Consider the following 22,808-nt stretch of genomic DNA (forward strand, 5'->3'; position numbering starts at 1 on the left):
AGATGCAGCCTGGGTGCTATTCAGGAATAACGGTGACTAAGTGGAGACGTGCACTCAATCTAACCATCACTCCAGTCTGTTCCAGCAGATGCTTTGGGGGCCCAGTTTTAATAACTTTTATTTTTCTGAAAGAACCAAAAAAATTAAGCTACTATATCCAATCACTTGATTTTGAGATGTTGGCACTTAATACAAAATCTTTTTATGTCCTGAGGATTGGGCAGGCAATACAGATCAATGGTAGAGCACTAGCTCAGCATGCACGAATCTCTGGGTCTGATCTTAGCACTGCAGAGAGGAAAAGGAAAGGAAAGGGAAAGAAAAAAAGAAAAATCTAAATAGTGAGTGTTCACACCATGCAGGTCAAATCAATCACATGGGGGTGAGGGCAGATTTGACCATGGACTTCTGACTTGGAGTGTTTGAGGTCAAACACTCGGCGGGAATGGGGTTTGCAACATCAAGGTATTGACCGGGCCCATTTCCGAAGTGGGTGACTTTGCACTATTTTCCTTTTATTTGTTCATTTATTATAGAGCTTTATAGTATACACAGTAGTTGGGTTCATCCCAACAAACTCAGACATGCATGGAAACCTGCTATTTTCTAAGACATGTGCCAGTGGTCATTTTCAATGAAGCATCCCAAGCCCTCCAAATCCCAAGGAATTGACACTTTCTTTATTTTGATTCATCATTATTTATTTAGACACATTTTTGCCTGATACATGCACATCCATGTGACTCTTCTGTCACCAGCATCATCTCAATCTATCACTGACTGCCTGTTCTTTGCAAACAGAGCAGAGGTGGGGACTCAGAAATTCCTAGAGCTTCCTTCCTTTATTCCTGGCCTACCCTAGAATTCCTCTGCATCGGCATTTGCATTTTTCAGAACAGATTGAACATCCTTTATCTGAAATGCTTGGGACTAGAGCTCAAATATTTTCAGATTTTGGAATACTTGCAAATGCATTGCGAGATATCTAGGAGACAGGACCCAAGTCTAAATAGAAAATTGATTTACTTTTTAATACATACCTTGTATACATAGCCCAAAACTTATTTCATCCAGTATTTTTAATAATTTTGAGGATGAAACAGTTTCATGATGTAGAATTTTCCACTTGCAGTGTCATGTTGGCACTTAAAGAGCTAGAGTTTGGAGAATTTAGGATGCTGGATTAGGGTTGCACAACCTGTAATCATTGCATTGTTTCATTATGGCCATGTACAGTATTGTGAGAACCACCTGTCTAGAATCTCCTGCACCTTACTAAGAATGCAAGTTCCTGAGCTCTAAATGAATGAATCATAATTTCTGGTCAAGGCCAGGAGTCTGCATTTTTCACCTCCTCTGCTGACTCTGTAATGACTGAGAACTACCAGCTCACTGAACAAGGACCTGGCCCTGAAATGAGGAGAGAAGTGGGTTTGAGTCCCAGCCTCTCCACTGGTCTTGAGCAAGTTGCTGAGTCCCCTCCACGTGGTTTTTTCATGAAAACCAAAGGTTGTACCTAAATCATATAATGTTTAGAAGGCAGTTAGCAGTGTTCCAGAGTAAGCATTTCAAACATTAATTATGATTATCTCATGTAAATATTAGAAAAAAACAATTCGAATGGTGAGATTATTCTCTCTCTTAAAGATGAAGGAATTTAGGGGCTGGGGTAATGGCTCAGTGGTAGAGCACTTGCCTAGCATGTGTGAGCCATTGGGTTCAATCCTCCGCACCACATTAAAAAAAAAAATACCTGGAATAAAGATATTGTGTTCATCTACAACTAAGAAAAAATTTAAAAAGATGAAGATATTTATACTGTGCAAATTAGGTGGTTTGTCCAAGTCACTCAGGAGAGCCAAAATATGAACTTGCATTAATCTGACTCAGATTATTAATGATTCTTAAAACAGTGGGGAAAATCAATCCAGAGTTAAAACAGATTGACGCATCCTGGAGGAGAGAAAGGGAGTGTCCAGGCAGGTGGGCAAGTCTCTGCTGAGTAGAGTGGACTTTCTGGGTGTGCTGTTTGGTATCTGCCCAGGACTGGGGAAGAGAGGGACAATGGTGATGGTCCACACTGTCTCCTCTGTGTCTCCTACCCAAGCCTTTGTGGCTTTAATTTGTCAATCCCTTGGAATGCTGTCAGGGAGGAGGTCCCACATGGTGACAATGGATTCAGGGCCTGGGAGGGTCTCAGCGGAGCAAAGCCAGAAACAAAGCTTCCCTTTCAGTGACTTGGAAGGTTTTTCTCTCCTGAAACAGGGCAGGGCGGAGGAGCTGTGGTTTCCTGAGAGCCTTTTGGGGTTTCTCCCTATGAGCGCCCCACAAGCTGTAGCTGGAGTCTGGCCCAACTGCACCTTGGAAAAATAGCCCTGCTGGCATGAGCTGCTGCCATCTGCTGAGGTCATTTCATCTGCACGTCTTGTAGAAAGACAGAAAGGGGCATGGCAAAGAGATGCCAAGACAGGACGCACCAAGCTTTCTCAAACCCAGTTACTCTCCTGGGAGGATGTTTACCTATGATCAAGATGGGTGGGAAGGTGAAGCTGATGAAAGCTTCTGTTAGGAGCAAGAAAACAGCTTCAGACAGAAGTTAATCCATTGAACAAGGTAACCAATATATTTTTAAGATTTTTGTAAAAAAGCAATTACCAAAGCACATGTTCCCATTTAATGAAAACAATAAAATACAATGAAAGGTATATTAAGTTTGAATGTAATTTAACATGTGTGTATATTTACATGAAAAAAGTCTGAAAGACATAAACTAAAATACTAACAATAATCACCTATAAGTGATAGAAATTTATGTGATTTTATCTTTATGGTATAACTTACCTATTATAAAAAGCTCCCAACCATAGTGTTCTACATACTTTGACAAGTGAATATTCATAACATCTCCACCAAAAAGGTCCTTTACACCTCCATACACACACACACCTCCATACACACACACACACACACACACACAGACACACACGCGCGCACAGACACACACTAGCGCATAACCCACCATGCGTGGATTCTGCCAACCGCCAATCTGCTTTCTGTCATTATAGTTTTGCTCCAGAACTCCTTCACATAAATAAGTCATGGAGTAAGTTGCCTTGTGTAGACAGGTTCTTGCACTCTGCTTCGGCTTATGTCTGTGGTCTGGCAGCACTTGGCTATTTTTTACAACAGAGTAGAATGCCATGGTAATGGGTTTGCTCCAGTCCTTATCCATTCCCCGGGTGATGGGCTTTTGGGCTCCGATGAATCAAGCCACCATGAAGATTCATTATACAATGTTTGTGTGCTGTGTTTTCATGTCTCTTGGGTAAATAAAGAATGATTTTGTTTTACTTTTCACTTTATCTGCTTTTTATATTTCTACAATGAACATATACTACTCAGCAACAATGATAACAAATAGCAGAGAGGGGAGAGCCTGTGTGTTCCAGGTGTGTTAGAAGCTAAGATAAGTTAGCAAAGAAAGGCTTAATCAATACCTGGTGGTCATGGTGTCTTGATTCCAGAAAGCTCCTCTAGCTCCTTCCCGGGAATTTAGATGTGATTAAAGAGATTTCTTTTCTGGAGCACCTGGTTAGAAGTCACAGGACACAGAATTGGCAGGGGTGGGGCAGGCTTTTACCTTGACAGTGGGAGTAACAATCGGTGTGACCCCTTCACAGGTAATTTGACAACTGTGCACACTGAAAATACACATGCTCTTCAATCTATCAACTTAACTTTTATGAAGAGAGAAACTCTTTCAAGTCCCCAAAGACATATGGGTAAATGTCATTTGTAGAAGATATCTTGGGAGCCATCAAATGCCCATCAATAGGACACTAGATAGAAGAACCCTGGTATGTTCATTATAGGGAAGTTGGGAGGAAGGAGATTGATCTTTGTATCTGATACAAAAGAACATCCGAAATTTGGACATGAGAACACAAAGCGCACAGTGGTCCGGACACTTTTTTAACATTTGTGTTTTAAAACAATGTACACTTCTACCTCCATACCCAGGTCCTGTGTCCCCAAATTCAGTAATCACAGATCAAAAATATTGGGGAGATGCTGTGTTTGTACTGGACACATACAGACTTTTTTTCTTGTCATTATTCCCTAAACAAAGGGAATAATAATAACAAACATTATTAATAATAATAACAAATATTATTCCCTAACAACCATTTGTGCAGCGCTTGCACCACATTAGGTATTGTGAGGCGTCTGGAGATGATTTAAAGTGTACAAGAGCACAGTCCCAGGCTCTGTGAGACACCAAGCCATTTTACATAAGGCCTTGAGCGCCTGCAGGTTTGGTGTCCTGAGGGGGTCCTGGAACCCATTCCCCACATATACCAAGGAATGACGGGGCTTGTGTGTTCTTAGATGCTTTCATAAATGTGAAATACTTATAGACTCATTCATGGGAAACTCTGATAGCAGTTGCTTCCAGGAAGGCAAACTTCAGAACCGGAAGCCAGGGCCAGGGAGGTTGATTTTCACTCTTTTATATTCTTTGAACTTTATTTTATCATGCATATGTATTTATGTATTTAAAGTTATTTGAGTTAAAGAAACTCATCTGACCTCAGCCCAGAGAAGGGGTGAACTTTTGTTCACTCGCTTCTCTGGTTCAATGCCAGGAAGGCACTTTCCCCAGCAAGAGCTCACAGGACACTGAGCTGGCTGTGTCCGTGCCACCTCTGTCCCTGCCCCCGTTGACCTTCCTTAACTGGAAACTACCATCACTGCCGCTTGCGTAGGAACAACCACGCTGACCCACAGCTGTGGCGGCCAGGTTCAAGTGAGGGGAATTATTTGTATTCCATGGGCATCTCTGATTGTGGCCTTGACCAGCCCTGAAATATCTTTCAACAACAAATCACCAGCAGTCAACCCCATGACCTTTGGAAAATGAATTTGCCCGCCGACAGGCCGGCCCCAGTTCTCTTGCCCAAGTAAAATGTCAATTAGATCACTGGTTGAATATCACTTTTGTCTACTTAAGCATCATCAGTTCACAAACCTTATATGTTTGCTTGCTTCTTTCTAAAAAGAGACACCACCACACCCAAGTTCCAGGTGGGATCCTGGCTATATGTGGTCACTGAAAAAATCCAGATTCACTGGGAAAATACAAATATTGAGTCATGGGGCAAATTCACCTTTGTGATGGTGGAGCAGGCGACGCTTGATGTGGGTCTGCCAGCAGCTGGGCTCACGGGGTTTCCTTCCTTATTCCCAGCCCATGCTGCTACCAAGCCCAGACAACCAAGAAGATAAGAGCCTGCTTCCCTTAGATGTTCTTTAGGAATCAAAGACAAGAGAGAAATGGGTGGGGAGAGGGCTGAGTAATGGTGATTTGGCCCAAAACATTAAAAGTAAGGAAGAGAGGACTTCCATAAAATTTCGATTAGATGTCATCAGTTTGGGGAGTTTTCTATACTCGAGACTTAAGACATATCACAGGAGTTGAAACAAAAGTAGTTTTCCAATTTTTCCTTAACCAAATGTTCCTGTCCTCATTCTCTTTAATGTGACTTTTCCCTCCCACGTTTTACTTTAAATATCCCAAAGGGTTCTTTTGACCCTGTGTCAGCTCTAGGTATGTTTTCTAGCTCCTTGAAAAATGAATACACCCCAGGTCAAGATTTGCAATTGTTCTAAAGCTCTGCTTTAGAAACGGTTCTGCTTCTCTCTAAAGGGAAGGCTGGTCTCTCCAGTTACATATCCCACAGCCCTTTATTGATGCTCTGCTGCTAATGTTAAAAGGGCTCATCTTTGTGCTGCCCACTGAATTCCCAAGCCAGGGCACCTTGAGGAGTTGCTTCATTGTACACCTTGGAGATTGAATGGCTTCTATCAAACTTTCTCAGACCCTCTTTATATGTCTCAGGCCATCCTAAATCAAGGGCTGGCCCTGAACTTCATTTGGGTCCACTGTGAATGTGTCTCACCATGTTAGCAACTTCCCAGCAGTTAAGAGGGCCCTTGTACAGTTTTGGGAGCCAGCTGTCAACCAGTATAATTGAGATGTGGTTGTGCAGATTTTCTTGGCTGGTTGTTCGTTGTCACAGAAGATGAATCTTCTTGGTAAACTATCAATCCAAGAGCTTTTTCTGGAATTGCTACTTAATGCAATTAGATTTTGAGAAAAAAAATGATTTTCTTCCTTTGCCCATTTTGCTTCTGCAGCAGGTCTGAGAGGTGCTTTTGTGAGAAGTGGGTCGGCCAGCACGCAGCTCCTCCACAGCTGCTGGCTCTCTGCCTACTGAACAGGGGACTTAGAATTCACTTCATTCTGTAAGCTAAAAAGGGTTTTAAGAAATAAACCATACAATCTAAACCATTCCTTTTTAAAACTGGAAATTAAATTTGCCCAGGATCACTTGAGAACTGGTAGGAGCTGTCCTGGGGTCCTTTGTCCATGTTGGGGCACTAGGGTGACTGAATGATGATGCAGAGAAGTCGATGCCATTGAAATATTACTTATCATTCCCTCAGAAATGACCATGCCCGTGCATGGTTGCAGGGGCAACACCAGAACTTGTCAACCGGCAGAAGCAGGCACCAGGGGAGACCTGGGCCATGGATTTTGCTGGGATTTCCATGGGAAACGCAGGGTAGGGAAACAACTTAGGTCTGGCTAATTAGAGTAATTAGTGGGTCTTTGGGAATGGGGGCTTCCCTGACTGTTCAGTTCCTGGCCCACGGTTGACTTAGGGCAGGGAAAATATTGGATTGTTTCGTGAGATAGATGAAGGAGGTGGTTAAGGGCATGGGCCCAGGATGGGTTGGTTTTGTGTGAAATGTGAACTCACCAACAGTTGAACTCACCAACTCAATATCCCTAGGAATTAACTGTCTCTGGAAGGGGCAAATTCTTCCACCTGGTAGGCTTCCCCACTGCATGATGTCAAACTACCATAAAATACAGAAAACAAAAAAAAACATGACTATTCCTCTAAATCTCTGGACTCCTCAATTCCTACCCATTAAGCACCCACTTCCTCACCACACTGAAGCCCAAATTAGATTGAGAGAACAAGCATCCCTGAATCCTACAGCACTGCAGACCTGAAGACACAATTCAATCACCATTTATGGTCTTAATTTTTTCCACTGGTGTTTCATGTGTCATTCTTCCTCCCCTAAACATTGTGACTGAAGGCATCGGTGATCAAGCTCTGACTTTTCTGTTAAATACTATCTTATGATTCTAAGTAATTCATCCTCTCTCTAATCCTCTTCTGCTGAAAATAATGGACTTGGACCCAACAATCCCTAAGATCACTTCCAACACCAATATTCTATGAGTCTATAGTTATAATCACCCAGAGGGCTGGAATCTTCTTAAGAGAAGTGTGGCCCATACTAGCTGAAGGTAAATTATTTATACCAGTCAGCTTTCCATCACTATAATGAAATACCTGAGGCAATTAACTTCTAAAGAGAAAAGGTTTACTTTGGCTTTCAGTTCTAGATGTTCTAAAATCCAAGATCTAGTGAACCCATTCATTTGGGCCTCTGGGGAGAGCAACATGTCATAGCAAGAACATATGGCAGAGCAAACTGCTTTCCTTATGTTCATGGAAGTGAGCCAGGTATAGAAGAGATTGGGGTACCCCAGTCCCCTGAGGACCTTGCAGTAGGCTCCCTCTCCTTAAAGTTCCACCACCTCCCAGTAGTGACACCCTGGGGACCAAGACTTTAAAGTATGGACCTTTGGGAGATATTCAGCATCCAAAACAGTACTGTTAATGATATAAAGGTAGAAAAAGGTGCTCTGATTTAGGTGGATGGGTAGGTAGGTAGGTGGTTGTTTCCCAAAACTCGAAGTGTTTCAGTTGGAATCTGGGCTCAGAAAATAAGTCCAAAGAAGAAAACTCCTTGGAAGACTTTGACATTACATCCCTCCTTCCCTTCATACTCCATCTCCCAAATAAAACAAAGAGATCACCTTCTCTTCTACACACACCCAACCGGTTCTGAGTTCTTCTCTGGAATATGTGAGATGCATAAAATAACCAGTCCCTTCAGATCTCTAGTTGGCAAATACAGAGACAGCATTTTCAGTCCCACTGAAGAGTGTTGTCAGAAACCTGCCATTCACTCAGGGGCTCTAAGTGCTCTGTCAAGCTTTAACTTGATTAAAATTGAAAACCACATTGCTTGAAAACCAAACGTGGAATCGAAATCTCTTTACTCGGTGCTCTTACATTCTGAAGACTGGGCTTATGGATTATCCCCTGTTAATTTATGCCATCTCTGTGCCATACATTAATTTTGAATATATTTGTTGAAAATTTCCTGTAGCTTGCATTTATGGTTGTCAAAGGGGCTTTTATCTTGAAAAAAAATGGTGCTGGTTTTAATTACAATTCTAAATAGCTTCATAACCATCGCGGACCCTGGATTTACATCATCTTTATGACAGCCGCGCAATTCCTGCTTTATTGATTTTGTCATTTGCTTCATTACAGTTAATGCAAACCTTTTGTACAGAGACAATTCTGGTGCCGCTCTCTTCTTGGATGGGGCTAGGATAGAACATCGTGACTGAAATAGACCCCATCCCTCCACCCACCTTGCTGACCCAAGGAAAAGCAGATGGGAAACATTTCCAAAGTGGCTATCCATCATTGGCAAAGGAAATGTTAGCTCTGATTACCCAACCCTTTCCTTCCATCGGATGCATTCCGACCTTTCAGTTTTGAAGTCCTGGAGATGCATCCCTTGCTGGAACAGGGCTACTGATCTCACCCCACTCAGCCTCGTGTAGAAGGCTGGCAGCAGTGACCACCCCCTTCTACCTTCCACAAACAACCCTTCAACCAGGGGTCTGGGAACCACAGTACAGGGGATGAAGATGGGCGTGACCTGAGCTAAGACTATTCCCAGGGTGTGAATGCCCAAGAAAGCAAGTGAGTGACCTGGGATGGAAATGGAAACCTTGGGAGACAAACTTGAAAAAGAAGTCGTGACCAAAAAAACCAATAGCACTGGGAGCTCAGGAAGTATAAGGAAGTATAAGAAGAAGGCTCATCTGTTGGTAGCTGTGTGCACAGGTTTCCAAGGCCAGGAACAGCTAAGGGTGCTAAAAAGCTGCTGGGTGCCCAACAACTATGGAAGCTGTTTCAAGGGCCCAGGGGGACAAAGCCCGGAAAACTGAGCAAATAGAGTCTGTATAGTGGAGAAAACAGCAATTTTGTTCTAGAAATGAGGATTTCTTTTTTTCCACCTCAGGTCCTATTTGAAAGGACCTTGTCTTTTCACATCAAAGCCACAGTCACCCTTTAATAAGGATATAAATAGGATGAGCTTGTCAGGAAAAGCAGTGTGGGTCCTGAGACCCCTCCTGGAGTGGGGACCCATTTCCATGGCACTCCAGTGGGATACTCAGAAGAAGTCCAAGGACTGTTCTCTGTCTTTGCATCTCGGGAACTCCTCTGAGTCACTTAGATTGAGGGTGACTCCCTTTCCCTCGCCTTCAGAGCCTGTGTCCCCCATTTCTAGACTTTCATTTTTCCTGAATCCTGTTGGCTATGAGAGTTCAACTGGGCTTTCTAAAAGGTGAAAAAAAGTATTGAATGCTGTAAACTTTATTGGATGCTCTTTAAAAGTTGTCTTGTGACTCATGGGAGGGAGAAATATGCTACTCTAAGACATGGGGGAGCCGAGCAGGAAGGGAGACTTCAAGGAAGGGGGCTGAAGGAACATGAGCTGGCCACGTGTAGAACCCCCTCGACTTGCAGAGGCGAGAGGGCTAGGAGGCGTCCTCACGGCAGGCTCTGTGGGAATCTCCATTCGAGCACTCTGGAGGCTCTGAGCCGGGTACTTGGCTGCAGCAGACGTTCACAGCACGTTCATTCATGCTGTATTCTCTTCCCACCCAATGTGCAGATCTCCAATCCACCAGGCACCCTCCACTTAGCTGTTCCAAACAGAAGGGCAGTCACACGTACCTTCTCAACACACCATGAAGAATAGAATCTGACTCCTCAGAGAACCTGTAATGCAAATTGGACAAGCCCTCAGTGTGCACGCAGGGCCTAGGTGAAGGCTCAGCAGGCCGCGCAGGTCAGCTCTGCAGGCCCAGAGGCACTGCTATCAGTGCTGTTTCACTGAGAGGGACATTTTAGCCCTGAGAAGTTGGGCCACAACCCACAAGGCCAAAGATCCTTGCCATCTGATTCTCAAGCAGAATGCTCTTGGTCTGCTTTTCCCAATAAAGCAGGCCCCTCCTGCCGGCATGGCCCGCTCTGGGCAGCGCCTCTGGGCCTCAGGTCCCTTTTCTGGAGTCAGGAGGAAGTAGACCCTTCTTCAGGCCTGTGGTGGCTGACTGAAGAGCAGCGGGTGCCGTGGAATGCTCTGATCCCGGAAGCTGGAGAACTGGCCTGCACTCAGGAAGGCCCAGCACCCCGTGGGGAGAGGGTTCAGTGGGGCTGCTCTGTTTCCAGCCCTTTCTCCCATATTTCTCTGCCCTCTTCCTCTGGCTCAGTGCTTGGGGATTTACTCAGCTGCAGGTGATGAGACGGATATGGGGTGATCCAAAAAGAGCTGGGAGGGAATTTGGAGACAGCCTTAAGGAAAGATGACCATTTTCCCCCGCCCCCCATGCCACTCCCTCCTGGGAGCCCACACAGGCCTCCCTCGCTTGGAGTGAAAGAGGCTTCTCTCTCTGCCCAGCACACAGCCAGGCCTCAGGTGAAACCATCCCAGAGAAGAAAGGCAAAGAACCAGTCTGTGTGAGGGCAAAGAGACATTCAGGAGCTTCCCTTCGGAAATGGAAACGCCCTCTGCAGAGTTATCTGTGTCATTAATACCGATGGAGAGGTGAGGTGGGAAGGGGCAATGGCAGCTGATCCGCCATATTTATACTTGACTCGGGATTTTTCTCCCATCCAGCTCACCATTCCCATCATTTTTGTGTAAACTGACACTGTTTTTTCCTTGCAGACAGAGTGACTGACAGTGTCCCCAAAGCAAGCTGGGAATAACATATCTTTTATATTCACTATAAATAACCCCCAAAGTAGGCAGATTAAGTTACCCATGTCTCTCTCTCTCATTCTCTTTGCTCTGTGGATGCCAAGATATTCCTTTTCACATCCGGGCGGAATCAGGTCCACCCTCTCATCCTGTCCTGTGTAACCTGCCCAGGCTTCCCTCCTTCTTGTCCCTGTAATGTTTTGGCAAGAGAAATTACCCACACAATGTGATGTCCTCACAAAGCTTCTCCCTGTTACAGAAACTCTCTTTCTCTGTTCCTTTCTTCATGCCCCCTGCCCAGAGCAAAATTCATATAATATACAACTAACCCACTTTTCAAAAAGAACACACAAAATTTATTACACGTCTAATGCATGGAACTATTAGGCTCTGAATTAAGCATTTTAAATTTATGATTAACTGGCACTTGGCACATCCACAGTATTCAAACTTTACTCCTATCTACTTCCAAAATATTTTCATCACCCCAAAAGGAACCCTGTACCATCAAGCCCTCGCTCCGCATCCCCTCTGCCCAGCCTCTGGTAATTGCTCAGCTACTTTCTGTTTCTTTGCATTTACCTGTTCTAGACATTTCATGTTAATGGAATTATTCGATATGTGGTTTTTTTTGTCCCCCTTTTTGCAATTGATATAATGTTGTAGCCTGTATCAACACTCCATTCCTTTTATAAAAAAAAAAAAAAAAACCGGTTGAATGATACTCCCTGGTGTGTCTAGGCCACAACTTGTTTATCCACTCATCTGCTGATGGACATTTGGGTTGTGTCTGCTCTTTGGCCTTTGTGAATAGTGCTACAATGGGCATTTGTGGGCAAGTTTTTGTCCAAGCACCTGTTTCCATTCTTCCGTCGAGGGCGGGAATTGCTGGGTCATATAGTAAATCTGTGTTTAACTTTGGAGAGAACCACCAAGAGCTCTCCACAGCAGCTGCACCGTTTTCTATTCCCACCAGCAGAGCAGGAGGGTTCTGATGGCCCCCATCCTCACTAAGCTCTCATGGCTTTCCATCCTTTTGATGATGGCCATCTTAGTGGGTATGAAAGGGTATCTCCTGTAACCCCTGGGATTTTGTACTAAGCATCACCTGTGTGCCAGGAACTGTGGGACAGGTGAGAAGGATAAGGCAGCTGCTCTCCTGTTGCTGATGAGCCTGGGCGTTCATTACTCCTTAAAAGTAATAGTAAAAAAAAAAAAAAAAAAAAAAAAAAAAAAAAAAAAAACCAAGCTGGCCTTTTCCTGGGGCGTTTCAATTCTGCACATTAGCTTGATTGAATGTAGTTATCAGCACTGTCCATGTTGCTGAGTTTCAACACCCGTTTTTTCAGCAGTTAATTACAGAAGCCTTGATATCCCCCCTTACACTGAGCTTACAAGACACACTTTAATTGGCTTCTGCTGCCACAAAGATACCTTTGAGTGATGCCTTGCTAATGGCCACTGACCCCCGACATCCCACTACCAGGCATGTGGTTAGGGCTGCCTGGTTATTTCCACCTGCAGCTTCTGTCTCATCAGTGGGGGAGGGCATGCCACAGAATGTGATTGTGTGATTAAAATCTGTGCAATTTTCAACTTGCCCCGAGCACACAGGGCCAGTTCTCTGGGTGTGTCATACTCCCGCTCAGCTTTCCCCAGTCTGGGGAAAGCAGCTGCCCCCTGGGTCCCAGCAGGTGACCTGGAACTACAGCATCTCCTCAGAGTATAGGCACCTGACAGTGAGTGCTAAACCCATTCTGCTTCCTTCAGTGAAGCGGAAAGTCAAATGGACCTGGACACCCAGGGAATCCAAGGGACACAGTGGGGAGGAAGGGGACACTATTGAGGGTAATGCTTCTCCTGCCATCTTCTGGAAACGAGGCTTGCAGGCCAATGGAAGTGACAGATGCCAAGAGCAGATCCTGGCTTTCCTCACCAGCCTCTTTTGGCCTACAATAACTTGAGTGAGGCCCACGTAGCCACATTAGCACTTCCCTGTTTTTTTTGCACTTGAAAGGCCAGAGAGAGGTAGAAAGACTTCACAAGTGAGCCTGAGGTCCTGGATCAGGAAGGTAGGTTGAACTCCCTTGATGATGCTATATAACCTCGCTGAGCCTCCCCTGTGGGTTCACAAGTAGTTCTGCTGCCGCAAAATAAGTGTTTGGAGGGACAACCAAAGGTGCATGAGAGTCAGAAGAGAGGGGTTCAATTTGCCTAACTTTGACAGTAAGTTTTCATATAGGATGTGTCCTTTGAGGAAGGCCTTGAAGGATGAGGAGGGCTTCCCCAAAGAGAAAGAGGCAAGGGCCAGCGTAAGTTAGTCAAGGAAAGGCGAAAGCATGCAGGCTTTTGCGTAGTGCATGCCGGGGATGGTGCCGAGTTGTTTCCAGGTTGGTGACAGCACTGAGAGCAGACCTGGGTTCAAGACCAGTTTCAGAGATGTCACCCCAATGGCTTACTTCCCTCTTCTGTAAAGTAGGGATGTTAAGAAGCCAAACTAACATGATTTTTAAGATGTTCAGCCAAATAAATAGTGGATACAGGTGTGAGCTATAATATTGTGGGACAGTGGTGGCATTTTTGTTATGACGTATAATGCAGCCACAGGGAGTCACTGCAGGTTTATGTTCAGACCAAGGTTAGGAGTCCAACACCAGAGGTGGGGTGGCATTTGACCATTTTCGGTGCTCACTACATTACTTGATGGCAATTAACTGGAAACAACCATCAAGCAATGAGGTTAAATTTGCAGTTTCTCTTCTGGGGTTCTTCTTGTGGGGATTGTGAGCATCATTCTCCGGGTAAGCGAAGAATCTGTGTTTCCTTTGCCGTAGGTTTTCAGTGGCTTCTCGTGTTTCAATTTTCCGGTGGCTGGAGGAGCAAGAAAAGCATGTGGGCCTGAGCTGCTGCCCTGGAATATATTGCATATCTCAAACAATAGATTCTTTGGTTTAGGACAGAAAAAGAAGGGAGAGGGGATAAGCTCAAATCAGGGAAGGGTTTAGAGAAAAATGAACAGGAGCTTTTCCTTAAGAATCTCATAAAAAAAAAAAATCAGTCTCAGGTCAAATAACTTCAGAGTTGAAAGAGACTTTGGAGATCATGTAACAATGCATTCCTTTGTTTAATGTTATTAGTTTTAAAGCAAATAAAATTAAGCAATGCCAGAAATACATTTTCAGAATACATACATTTCATTTATACTTAAAACTGTGTTTGGTGCTGCCTGCTACTGGTTCCATTTTACAGATGAAGAAACTGAGGTGAGCAATGGATGCAAATCACTTAATTGACTCAGCTAGAAATCCCCAAATCCCTGGCATTGCATTTGACAAAACATCGGTAATAAATACTGAGTGCCTCCCAAGGGTTTCTTAGTATGAGTTGGAAATGTGAATAAATTCAGGGAAGTAATAGCCACATTACTAGATGAGAAATCAGTGTGATTCTCTTTAAAGTCAAACAAAGATCTGTCTGTGGAGGTCCAAGTGGGACATGTAGCCTCTATGCACTGTCAGGGAGCCATCCCCAGGCTGGGGTGATGGGTGGCTTCACCCCACAGAGGTGATGCTAACAATCCTGTGTGTGAACAAAACCAACATCCCACCTGTGCCACCTGGTATCTAGCAAGAAAGACCTCTGATGTGGCCTCTGTCTCTTGGTCACATTCACACAGTTGGACTAGTTCATCTCCAATAGGAAAATTTCCAAACCCCCTATGGGGGGTAAAATAAAACCTCTCAGTGCCTCAATCCAGTTGATTTAGAAAAAGGAGTAAAAAGTAGAGATGCAGGAGATAACTTTCCATGCCTGCTAACAAGAGCACATTTCATCTTCCCCGTTTCTCACTCTCCCCCGCCTCCTGCTCTGGGGCTGAGGAGGAGCCACAGATGGTTATCACTCCAAAGCGTAGCTAGGGAAACCTAGACCTGCCCCGATTGCTATGGAGACAGCCATTGATTTGTCCGGCCTCTGACTATTCATGACATCAGCAAGGCCAGCGAATAAAACACGGATACTTCTTACAAAGAAATTCCAGTTTCTGATGAGCAAGGTCGAGAGTCCACAGAACAATTGCTACTTCTACGGCTCCTAGCAGCCTCACTGGAGGAGTGTTTCCAACTGATTCAGCCCCAGGGGTATCACAGGAGGGGATGTCCAAGTTTCAGTGCTGAAACCGGCAAAGTTCCAGGCAAACCTTGGTGATTGGTCAACCTAGGTGTTAAACCTGATGGAAGGTGACCACAGAATTAGAGTCAGCCCTAAAACCTGAGTATGCATTTGTGAACAATAATTGCGCCTTCCTTGGTCCCTAGGTCTAAAAGTTGCTGAGAATCAGATGAAATTATCTCTTAATGAACAGGGGTGTTTTGGTTAGATTCACTTTCTGTTTTGTTCTAGTTGTCCTTTTATTTATCGAGAGGTGTCAGAAAGTTTCAGATTTAAGCTGGCCCAAATTAAATGGGAACTCTGCTTCTTCCCCATGCCAATCTTTAATGCTAAATCGATTCGCAGGAATTCTCCACTTGCATTTTGCAGCACAAATTCATTTGCCAAATGCCTGATGTAGAAGAAAGTATGTAAACACAGAAGTGGAGTTATTGATAATCCCCAGTAACGTGTGAAACCCCTTTATTCTCCAAGGCCTGGTGCGTCTCTTTGTTGCTAATCCATCACCAGTGCCTGCATTATGGTAGTGCTGGCTTCCAGAGCATCTGCTGCAATGGATGCACTTATTCTCCTGGTGGGAATTTGTACATGTCAAATGGCAATATGATACCAACTAAATAAGAGGCATTGCACTAGCTGTGTGGCGAAGTACACAGAATGACACTTGTTAAAACACACTTCTGTTCAATTTTCAAATAAGTTCTAGGCAGGCTATTCTGTTCAGAGAGCTTAAAAAAGCAAGGACTTTGTCTTTTACGAGGCAGGTTTGCTTCAGTGAAATCTTGGAATACTAATAATCTATTATCTCTCTCTCTCTCTCTCTCTCTCTCTCTCTCTATATATATATATATATATATATATGTGTGTGTGTGTGTGTGTGTGTGTGTGTGTGTGCATATTGAATGTCAGAGGTCTGCAATTGCTTTACCTGTTTTATTATATGCATTTGTATTTACATGCATGCAATAGGAAGGACTTACATATATGTAGGAAAAACAGCCATAAAATTGTCAGCTCTGTAGTTAGAGATCTGTGCAGATACTTAAATAATTCATGGGTCAGTAAACATTTCTATATGCATGCATTCTTGGGTCTGGTGGATGAATGAACTAAATGTTCTAAATAAAAGATTCACCTCCTTTTGCTCATTTGAGATGTTGTTTTAATATGGATTTACAGTAGCTCCTTAATGATGAGAAGTCGTGACAATTCATTAGCAGATTGTGTCTTAGATCAAGTGTTGATTTGCCTACAAAGTGTGACCAGTACTCAATTATATGAAGTGTATGCATTTCTTTTGAACATATATTTTTTTTCCTTTTGCCAGTTAAAATAACCTTGAGCTTTATTAGTTTGTGAAAGACCCCAGCCAGCAGCAGACAGAGCATCTATGATTTGTTCTCCAATAATGACTTTTTTAGAATGTTAAAATGTCATAAAAAACAACCTTCCAAAGCACTCCCAGATTTTTTGTTTTCGGCTCAAAGGACAACTAGATAATAGGGCAGAAGGAACAGCATGTCAGGCTGCCTCCTGTTTTCTCCTCTGCCCTGTTTTATGAAAGCAGGGATCCCCGGGGTTTTCTATAGAGTTGCAAGATTCTATTTCTCCCAGGTCTAGAGAAAAGTACATCCAGAATATACATGTGTACCAACATACAAATTTCCTCAACAACGAATTCAAATTAGTTCAGTTTTTAGCATTCTCTTAGTCCTTTAAAGACTATTCACATGTAAAATCACAGATCAGGCAACCTTCTTCCAAATATTTTCAAAGCACCTCTTGCATTTTGTTCTGTATCCTGGGTACCTAATACAGCACACACTCCTAGTAATACTCTGTTGATCCTCTGGATTAATTAATTTTTGGTGTCCATAACCATAGATAGACTTGCATGGGATATCTGCTAAGGCTTCCCTTGTTAATCTCATACAGGTTTTGCACATTAGATAGTTGTGCTGTGTGCAAATTAGCAAATGGTTTAACTCCAGAGGGTGCTGAGCCTAAGCTTCTCCTGTCTAGCACAAAGAACTGCAGTGACTCTAGCTGCAGTCCTGGAGCAGAATGCTGCTGCTGGATTTTGCCACCCGCCCATGACAGTGCCCTGAGGAGAAGTTTCACCATCCACCCAGGAGATGCTGGCCCCACAACATTTGGATGAGACAAGAACACCTGGGTGGTTGTGCCCCCATGCAGAGACCGTGCATGTAGTTAACTAGTTGGGAACTCAATCCTTCCAGATATCCAAAGCCTGTTTCTGGAGATTTCTATTTTCCAGGTATTTCTCATGGAGACAAAAATGCATTATTAAGATCCTGAAATTTTTTTACTCTTCCCCCACCCCTGTCTCTCTCCCTCTCCCTCTCCCTCTTTATTTATCTTGGTGGTTATTGGGAGATAAATTGCTTTTAATATTGTACTCAGGTTTTTTAACCCTTTTTAAGAAAAAGATTTAGAGGTATTTTTTTAAATATTTGGACCACAAAAATATTTGTAATCCACTTCAATTAGGAAATAGGAAATTGTAACCAAAAGAGATGAACTGTGATAATAGGAGAACACTGTGCTTATGAGCAGGGATTTTTACAGAAGTGCCATCTCCCTGTTTGTCATCTGTGGAGATCATTTTAAGTCCTCACTCACGCTGGCTTTTCTTTCTGACTTATTTACATTCTCCGAATATAAAAATGCAGCAGTCAGAACGCGGCTTTCAGGGCGTCTGTGTTCAGTTCTGGTCTGAGGGTTCCTTCCTAAATGGACTCTGGTGTCACCTTAGCACTCGTATTGTTCACCGAAACCCGAGCTTCCCCAGGAAATTACAGCAGTTAATTTAATATCATGAAATGTTTGGGGGCTTCTTGGTTTATTCAGAAACAAGAGGGTATAATTCAAACTGAGGATTCTGTATAAAGTAGAGGATAGTGAGAGTTGCCTCCAAAAAAAGAGTCAGTTTTGCCTTCTCCACCCCAGCCTTCTTGCCCCTCGGCCTCACCCTGGGTCCCTGGAAATCTCACTTGATTTCAGAGTCCTTCTCGGGGTCCTCCGAGGTCTGTGTATCAGATAGGCAGGACCCCACGGGTGTGCAGCCCAGTGTGGGATCAGAGAGAATTCTCCGTCGTTCTCATTGCTGCTAGAAGGGCCACAGGGCTGTGCCGGGGTGGTGCTTCTTCCACATAGTTAGGTTGCAGCCCTGCATACCTTCAATAGCAGGACTCATTCCACAACCCTTAATGGCCATCTGTGAACCACCCCGCGCTGTGCTAGGCACTGGGGTACATATTCATGTAGTAAGGAGAAAGTTTCAACAGCTGCGGGAAATGCGTGTGTTATTGGTAAGGGAAAGCAGAAAAGCCGGTGTGCATCCTCAGAATGCTGAGTTCTTTCTGCTCACTTTTCCAGAGTTCGTTTTTGCCCACACCTCTGAGTGACCATGTGCTTTTGGATTTGTTCCTGAGAGGGTCTTTGAATGAGTCTATTCAAAGGCACAGTGTGGACCTTTGACCTGAGAGCTTAGAGTACACATCGGTGGCCTCTGGTCACATCAACCCCCTGAAGCAAACTACTAAGTGAGATGCTCTGGCCTCAGCTCCAGAAGGTTCTCTGTGCTCAGGAGCACTCCACCACATCATCCTCAAAGAAATGCTGGGCTTGCATTTATTTTGCCTCCCGTCTCCTGTGCTTTAGGACTTTTATATCTCTGAGCTATCATTTTGGAAAGAAAGAGAAACCTGTCTGAACAAGTATGTATTTACTATTTTAGTGACTTAGTTTATCTGCGTGAAATATCAAGAATAATTATAGGCTATCAATTGGGCTTTTGTGAATACTCCAATGTTCAGAGCTACGAAGATACAAGAGCTTGGAACTGGAGGATCTGGGTGGATTTGTTTGCGTGATGAACCCCACGGCAGTGTGTCTCCCTGGTTCTCATAATGAATGGTGCATCTTGAGGGTAAATCTTTGACCCTCGAGACTGAGACATAGTTCCTGTCTGATTTATCTTTGTATGATTAGAATGAAAGAAGAAAATCTCAGCTAAAATAAACATCTCCTAAAAAAAATTTAAATTTTAATACATTTCATATGTGCTAAACTAAACTATAAAATACACCCACAGAGTTGGTTACATTACAGCTCAGTTTTCCCCATTACCAGTAAACAACTAGGTGTGCTGCTGAAAATATTAAAACATTGCATATTTAATAATGTTCTCTGTTCTCAGCTTTAAAATGATCAGGGTCCTCTCTAAGATTCTTTGTCCACACCACCTTGTGTCTTGGGCAGAGGACTGACGGCACATTAACTAGTGGATTTTTAGAACTCTGTTCCTCTTTCCCTACTTGTTCTCTTTCTACCACTTTGTTTTTTCTCTTCCTTCTATGACTTTCTCTTTTCTCTGAGAGATTCCATTTTTTCCCATGAAAAATTCTGTATATTTAGTCTCCTGTTGGGTTTCTGATGCTCTCAAGAAAAAGAATGGAAACACATCCCATATCCAGCAAATAAATAATGCACCAAGAGCAAGGACCTCTCTGAAACATCAGCACAAAAGCAGATGCACCTCAAACTGCCACTTCTCTGCACCCCAGGCTTCCCAATTTGATGATTTAGATGCTTTTCCACTTAGGCGGACGGTGCCATTTTTGCCGGATTCAGCATGTTCATTGAACAATTTCTGGGAGCCAAAAGCCAACTCCACTGCATTTCTGCTTGGTAAGGTTTGGTGGCCTTGGCATGGGATGGGGGTGTTGATTCATCGCCTTTAAATTGATGATAGATGTAGAAGCCAGGCAGTAGCATTAGGCTGCCTTAGTAGAACCTCTGCAGAGAATCGGCCGCCCTGGTGCCTCGGGAAATCCACAGAAAGGATGCTACGCAAATCCATCCCGAGAATGGCTCAGGAAGAATTAGAAGCAGGGAGGTCTCAGATTCCTTGTGCATGGGCATCAGCGAGAACCTGGAACACTAGGTAGAGAACTGGTCAACTCAAGCTTCTGCTTCCTGCAGACCCGTCATCTCCTGTGTATCTTTAAATTCTAAATGTCTGAGTCTTGTCTTATGAATGCCTATTGGGGTGATGTGAGTCCCACAACATTGTGGCAGAACCTATCTATAACATGCAACATCACTCTGATGGGGTGTGTTTCTCTTGTGTGCATTTGCACAATTGTATATCTGTATAGATTTTCAATGATAAGAGTTTAGTTTTAATTCTTTCTTCCTATGATAACAAATAAGACCTTCCATGAGGATTATCAAATGTAGCTTTGAGATACGTTCAGCAAGATTTGTATCGGGATAGATTAGTGCAAATTACATATGAAAATTTCAGCTGAAGGAAATCCCTTCATTTGAGAGGTCCTCAGTTTTTCTGAGACAAAAGAAAAAAATGAGCATCCATCAGGAGTTTTTTAGAATAGTGGTAGTTTTGTCAGCCTCCATGTCAGCCACCATGGTGTGCTCTTCGAAGTATAATAGATAATCTGATATTAATAATTGTTTTCTGGATAACATCTATTTGTTGTTTTGGGAGAGGATTAAATGGGTTAGAGATATACATATGATATTAAAATTGGGTGTGGCCATGGTAAATATCCTGACTTTATCATCAGATATCCATTTTTTGATTTAGAGAAAATGGCATCTATTTGTTACCCTTCCACTAAAATCCCTCAGTCCCCAACTAGAATGCATATTAGTCAAGACATCTTTTAAAAACACATTATTTTCATGCGCGTAGGATGGAAAGGGAAATAAAGAAAGGAATCCTGAAAGAGGTGCATTTAATTCTCCCCAATTTAAACGCAAGTGGTACATCTTTAAGGCAATAACGATATTCTTTTTCTTCTCCATCATGAATGTTTCCATCAATGAATTTCTTTAATGTCGATGATGGGTGATGCAGTTTGAGGGAATCTGTATTTAGTCAGAAAATGCTTCAATAGAATGACCTACCAGATGGGCCCTATAACAATGCATGGAGACATCAAACCACCACAGACATTTGGTGCTTAGAATAATAAAAAGACTATAAAATTAGATTAGTTGAGTCTAATTTGGAATTGGTATATTCCCCATGCATCCGTGCCGCTCTTGGGCAGATAAAGCCTTGAGATTTAGCGCTGTGTCAGAGCAGAAAGACTGCAACTTCCAGTAAAAGGGAGACGAGGGAGAGGGGAAAAAGCATTCTGGGAGGTCGCGGAGGGCAGAGCAGTGACCTCCAATGATTTACAGGCCTTTAGCTTAATGAAATTGTTTCAGTGACATGACGGTAAGAGCTCGTAATGGATTGGATGCCCTAATGTAATGAAATTACTCCCTTCTGCCTAAAAAAAAAAAAAAAAAATGCGCAATTAATATTTACTGAGACCTGACAGCCTTTGGTGCGCTCGTCTGTGTAGTTCTCTCAGACAGTCAGAGAGGAGAGACGGAGCAGCGTGGCAGACAGGCTGGCTCTGCACGAGCTCCTGGCGGGGACGAGCAGAGCCTGCAAGGGGGTGGAGGGACAGGCGCTCGGTGGCCCTCGGCGCTGCCCCCGCTCAGCTTCACGCTCTCCCTTGCTTTTCCACAGGCAACTGGATAACAATCGCATCAGCTGCATTGAAGATGGAGCCTTCCGAGCGCTGCGCGACCTGGAGATCCTGTGAGTCGGTTTTGCGATCGCTCCTTGTGTGCGTGCGTGTGGTGTGTGCCGGTGCTGGGAGGAGAGAGGGGGAGTGTGTGTGCAGGGGGCTCCGTGTGGCTGCTTTTCTGAATCTTCTGCTGCAGTGCTATTAAAATTGGGAACCGGGAGATCCCTCCGGCTCACCTTGACCAAAGTGCTTGCAGGCAGCAGAGTGTGATTTCTCACCTACCACAAACTGGGGTTCCTACTAATTAAGTCTCAATTGAGTCATTGCACCCCCGATGCTCCCACGGTACTCGTGGCTGCGTAAGACAGATGGGCTAGATGGAGTCACCCCACAGCCCGTCTGAGTCTGTTTGAGTGGGCATATGAGGAGACAGGTTACAGGTCTGGGGCCAATGAGAGAGGGGCTAGCACCAGAGGGTCAGCTGAAATTGCCCAGAATCAGAAAGGGACCTTAGCACAGGACAGGGTGGATGCCAAACACCTGGTAAAGTCCAGCCATTGCCATCACTCCTGGGATCTCATCTCAGGTTCAAATTCAAACTTTAATCAGTAACCTTAACGCAGCAGGGTGGAAAAGACGAGGGAAGTGTCCCCTCTGTCACCGCATCCTATGCTTCTTACCTAGAAAAAATGTATAGCCGTCTTTCTGTCCTGGATTTTCAAGTGGTTTAACTAAGGAAATCTGATTTTGGGGGGAAAGTCAGCAAACAGTCATCTTGGGGTCATTCAAACTAAAGTTGGATTGTGTAAGAAAACATTTTGATTGTTCTCACCCACATCTACACTTCCATCTGTCCCTGACTTGGGAACCTGGACAGGAACAATAAAGCATAGTAGAACTTGTGTCAGGAGATGTATGATTCAGTCCCAGTTCTGCCTCTAATTAGCTGTGTGACCTTGGGCAAGTCTCTTCGGCTCTTGAATCCTCAGTTTTCTCATTTGTACAATGCAGTAGTTGGTTGCTCTATCTTGGAGTGACTTACCTTTACAAATTCTGCAAAAAATAATTGTA

General features: G+C 43.8%; 1 protein-coding gene across 1 annotated transcript in view; it reads left to right on the forward strand.

The window, feature by feature from the left end:
• Positions 1-22,808, forward strand: part of SLIT3 (slit guidance ligand 3) — a 575,787-nt gene that overhangs the window by 402,386 nt on the left and 150,593 nt on the right. The window contains exon 6 of the mRNA XM_081292656.1: positions 21,737-21,808. Coding sequence (XP_081148782.1) covers positions 21,737-21,808 — 72 coding nt within the window. The remainder of the gene's footprint in view (positions 1-21,736; positions 21,809-22,808) is intronic.

Source organism: Spermophilus citellus (assembly GCF_964194105.1).
Source record: "Spermophilus citellus genome assembly, chromosome: 1".
NCBI lineage: Eukaryota > Metazoa > Chordata > Mammalia > Rodentia > Sciuridae > Spermophilus > Spermophilus citellus.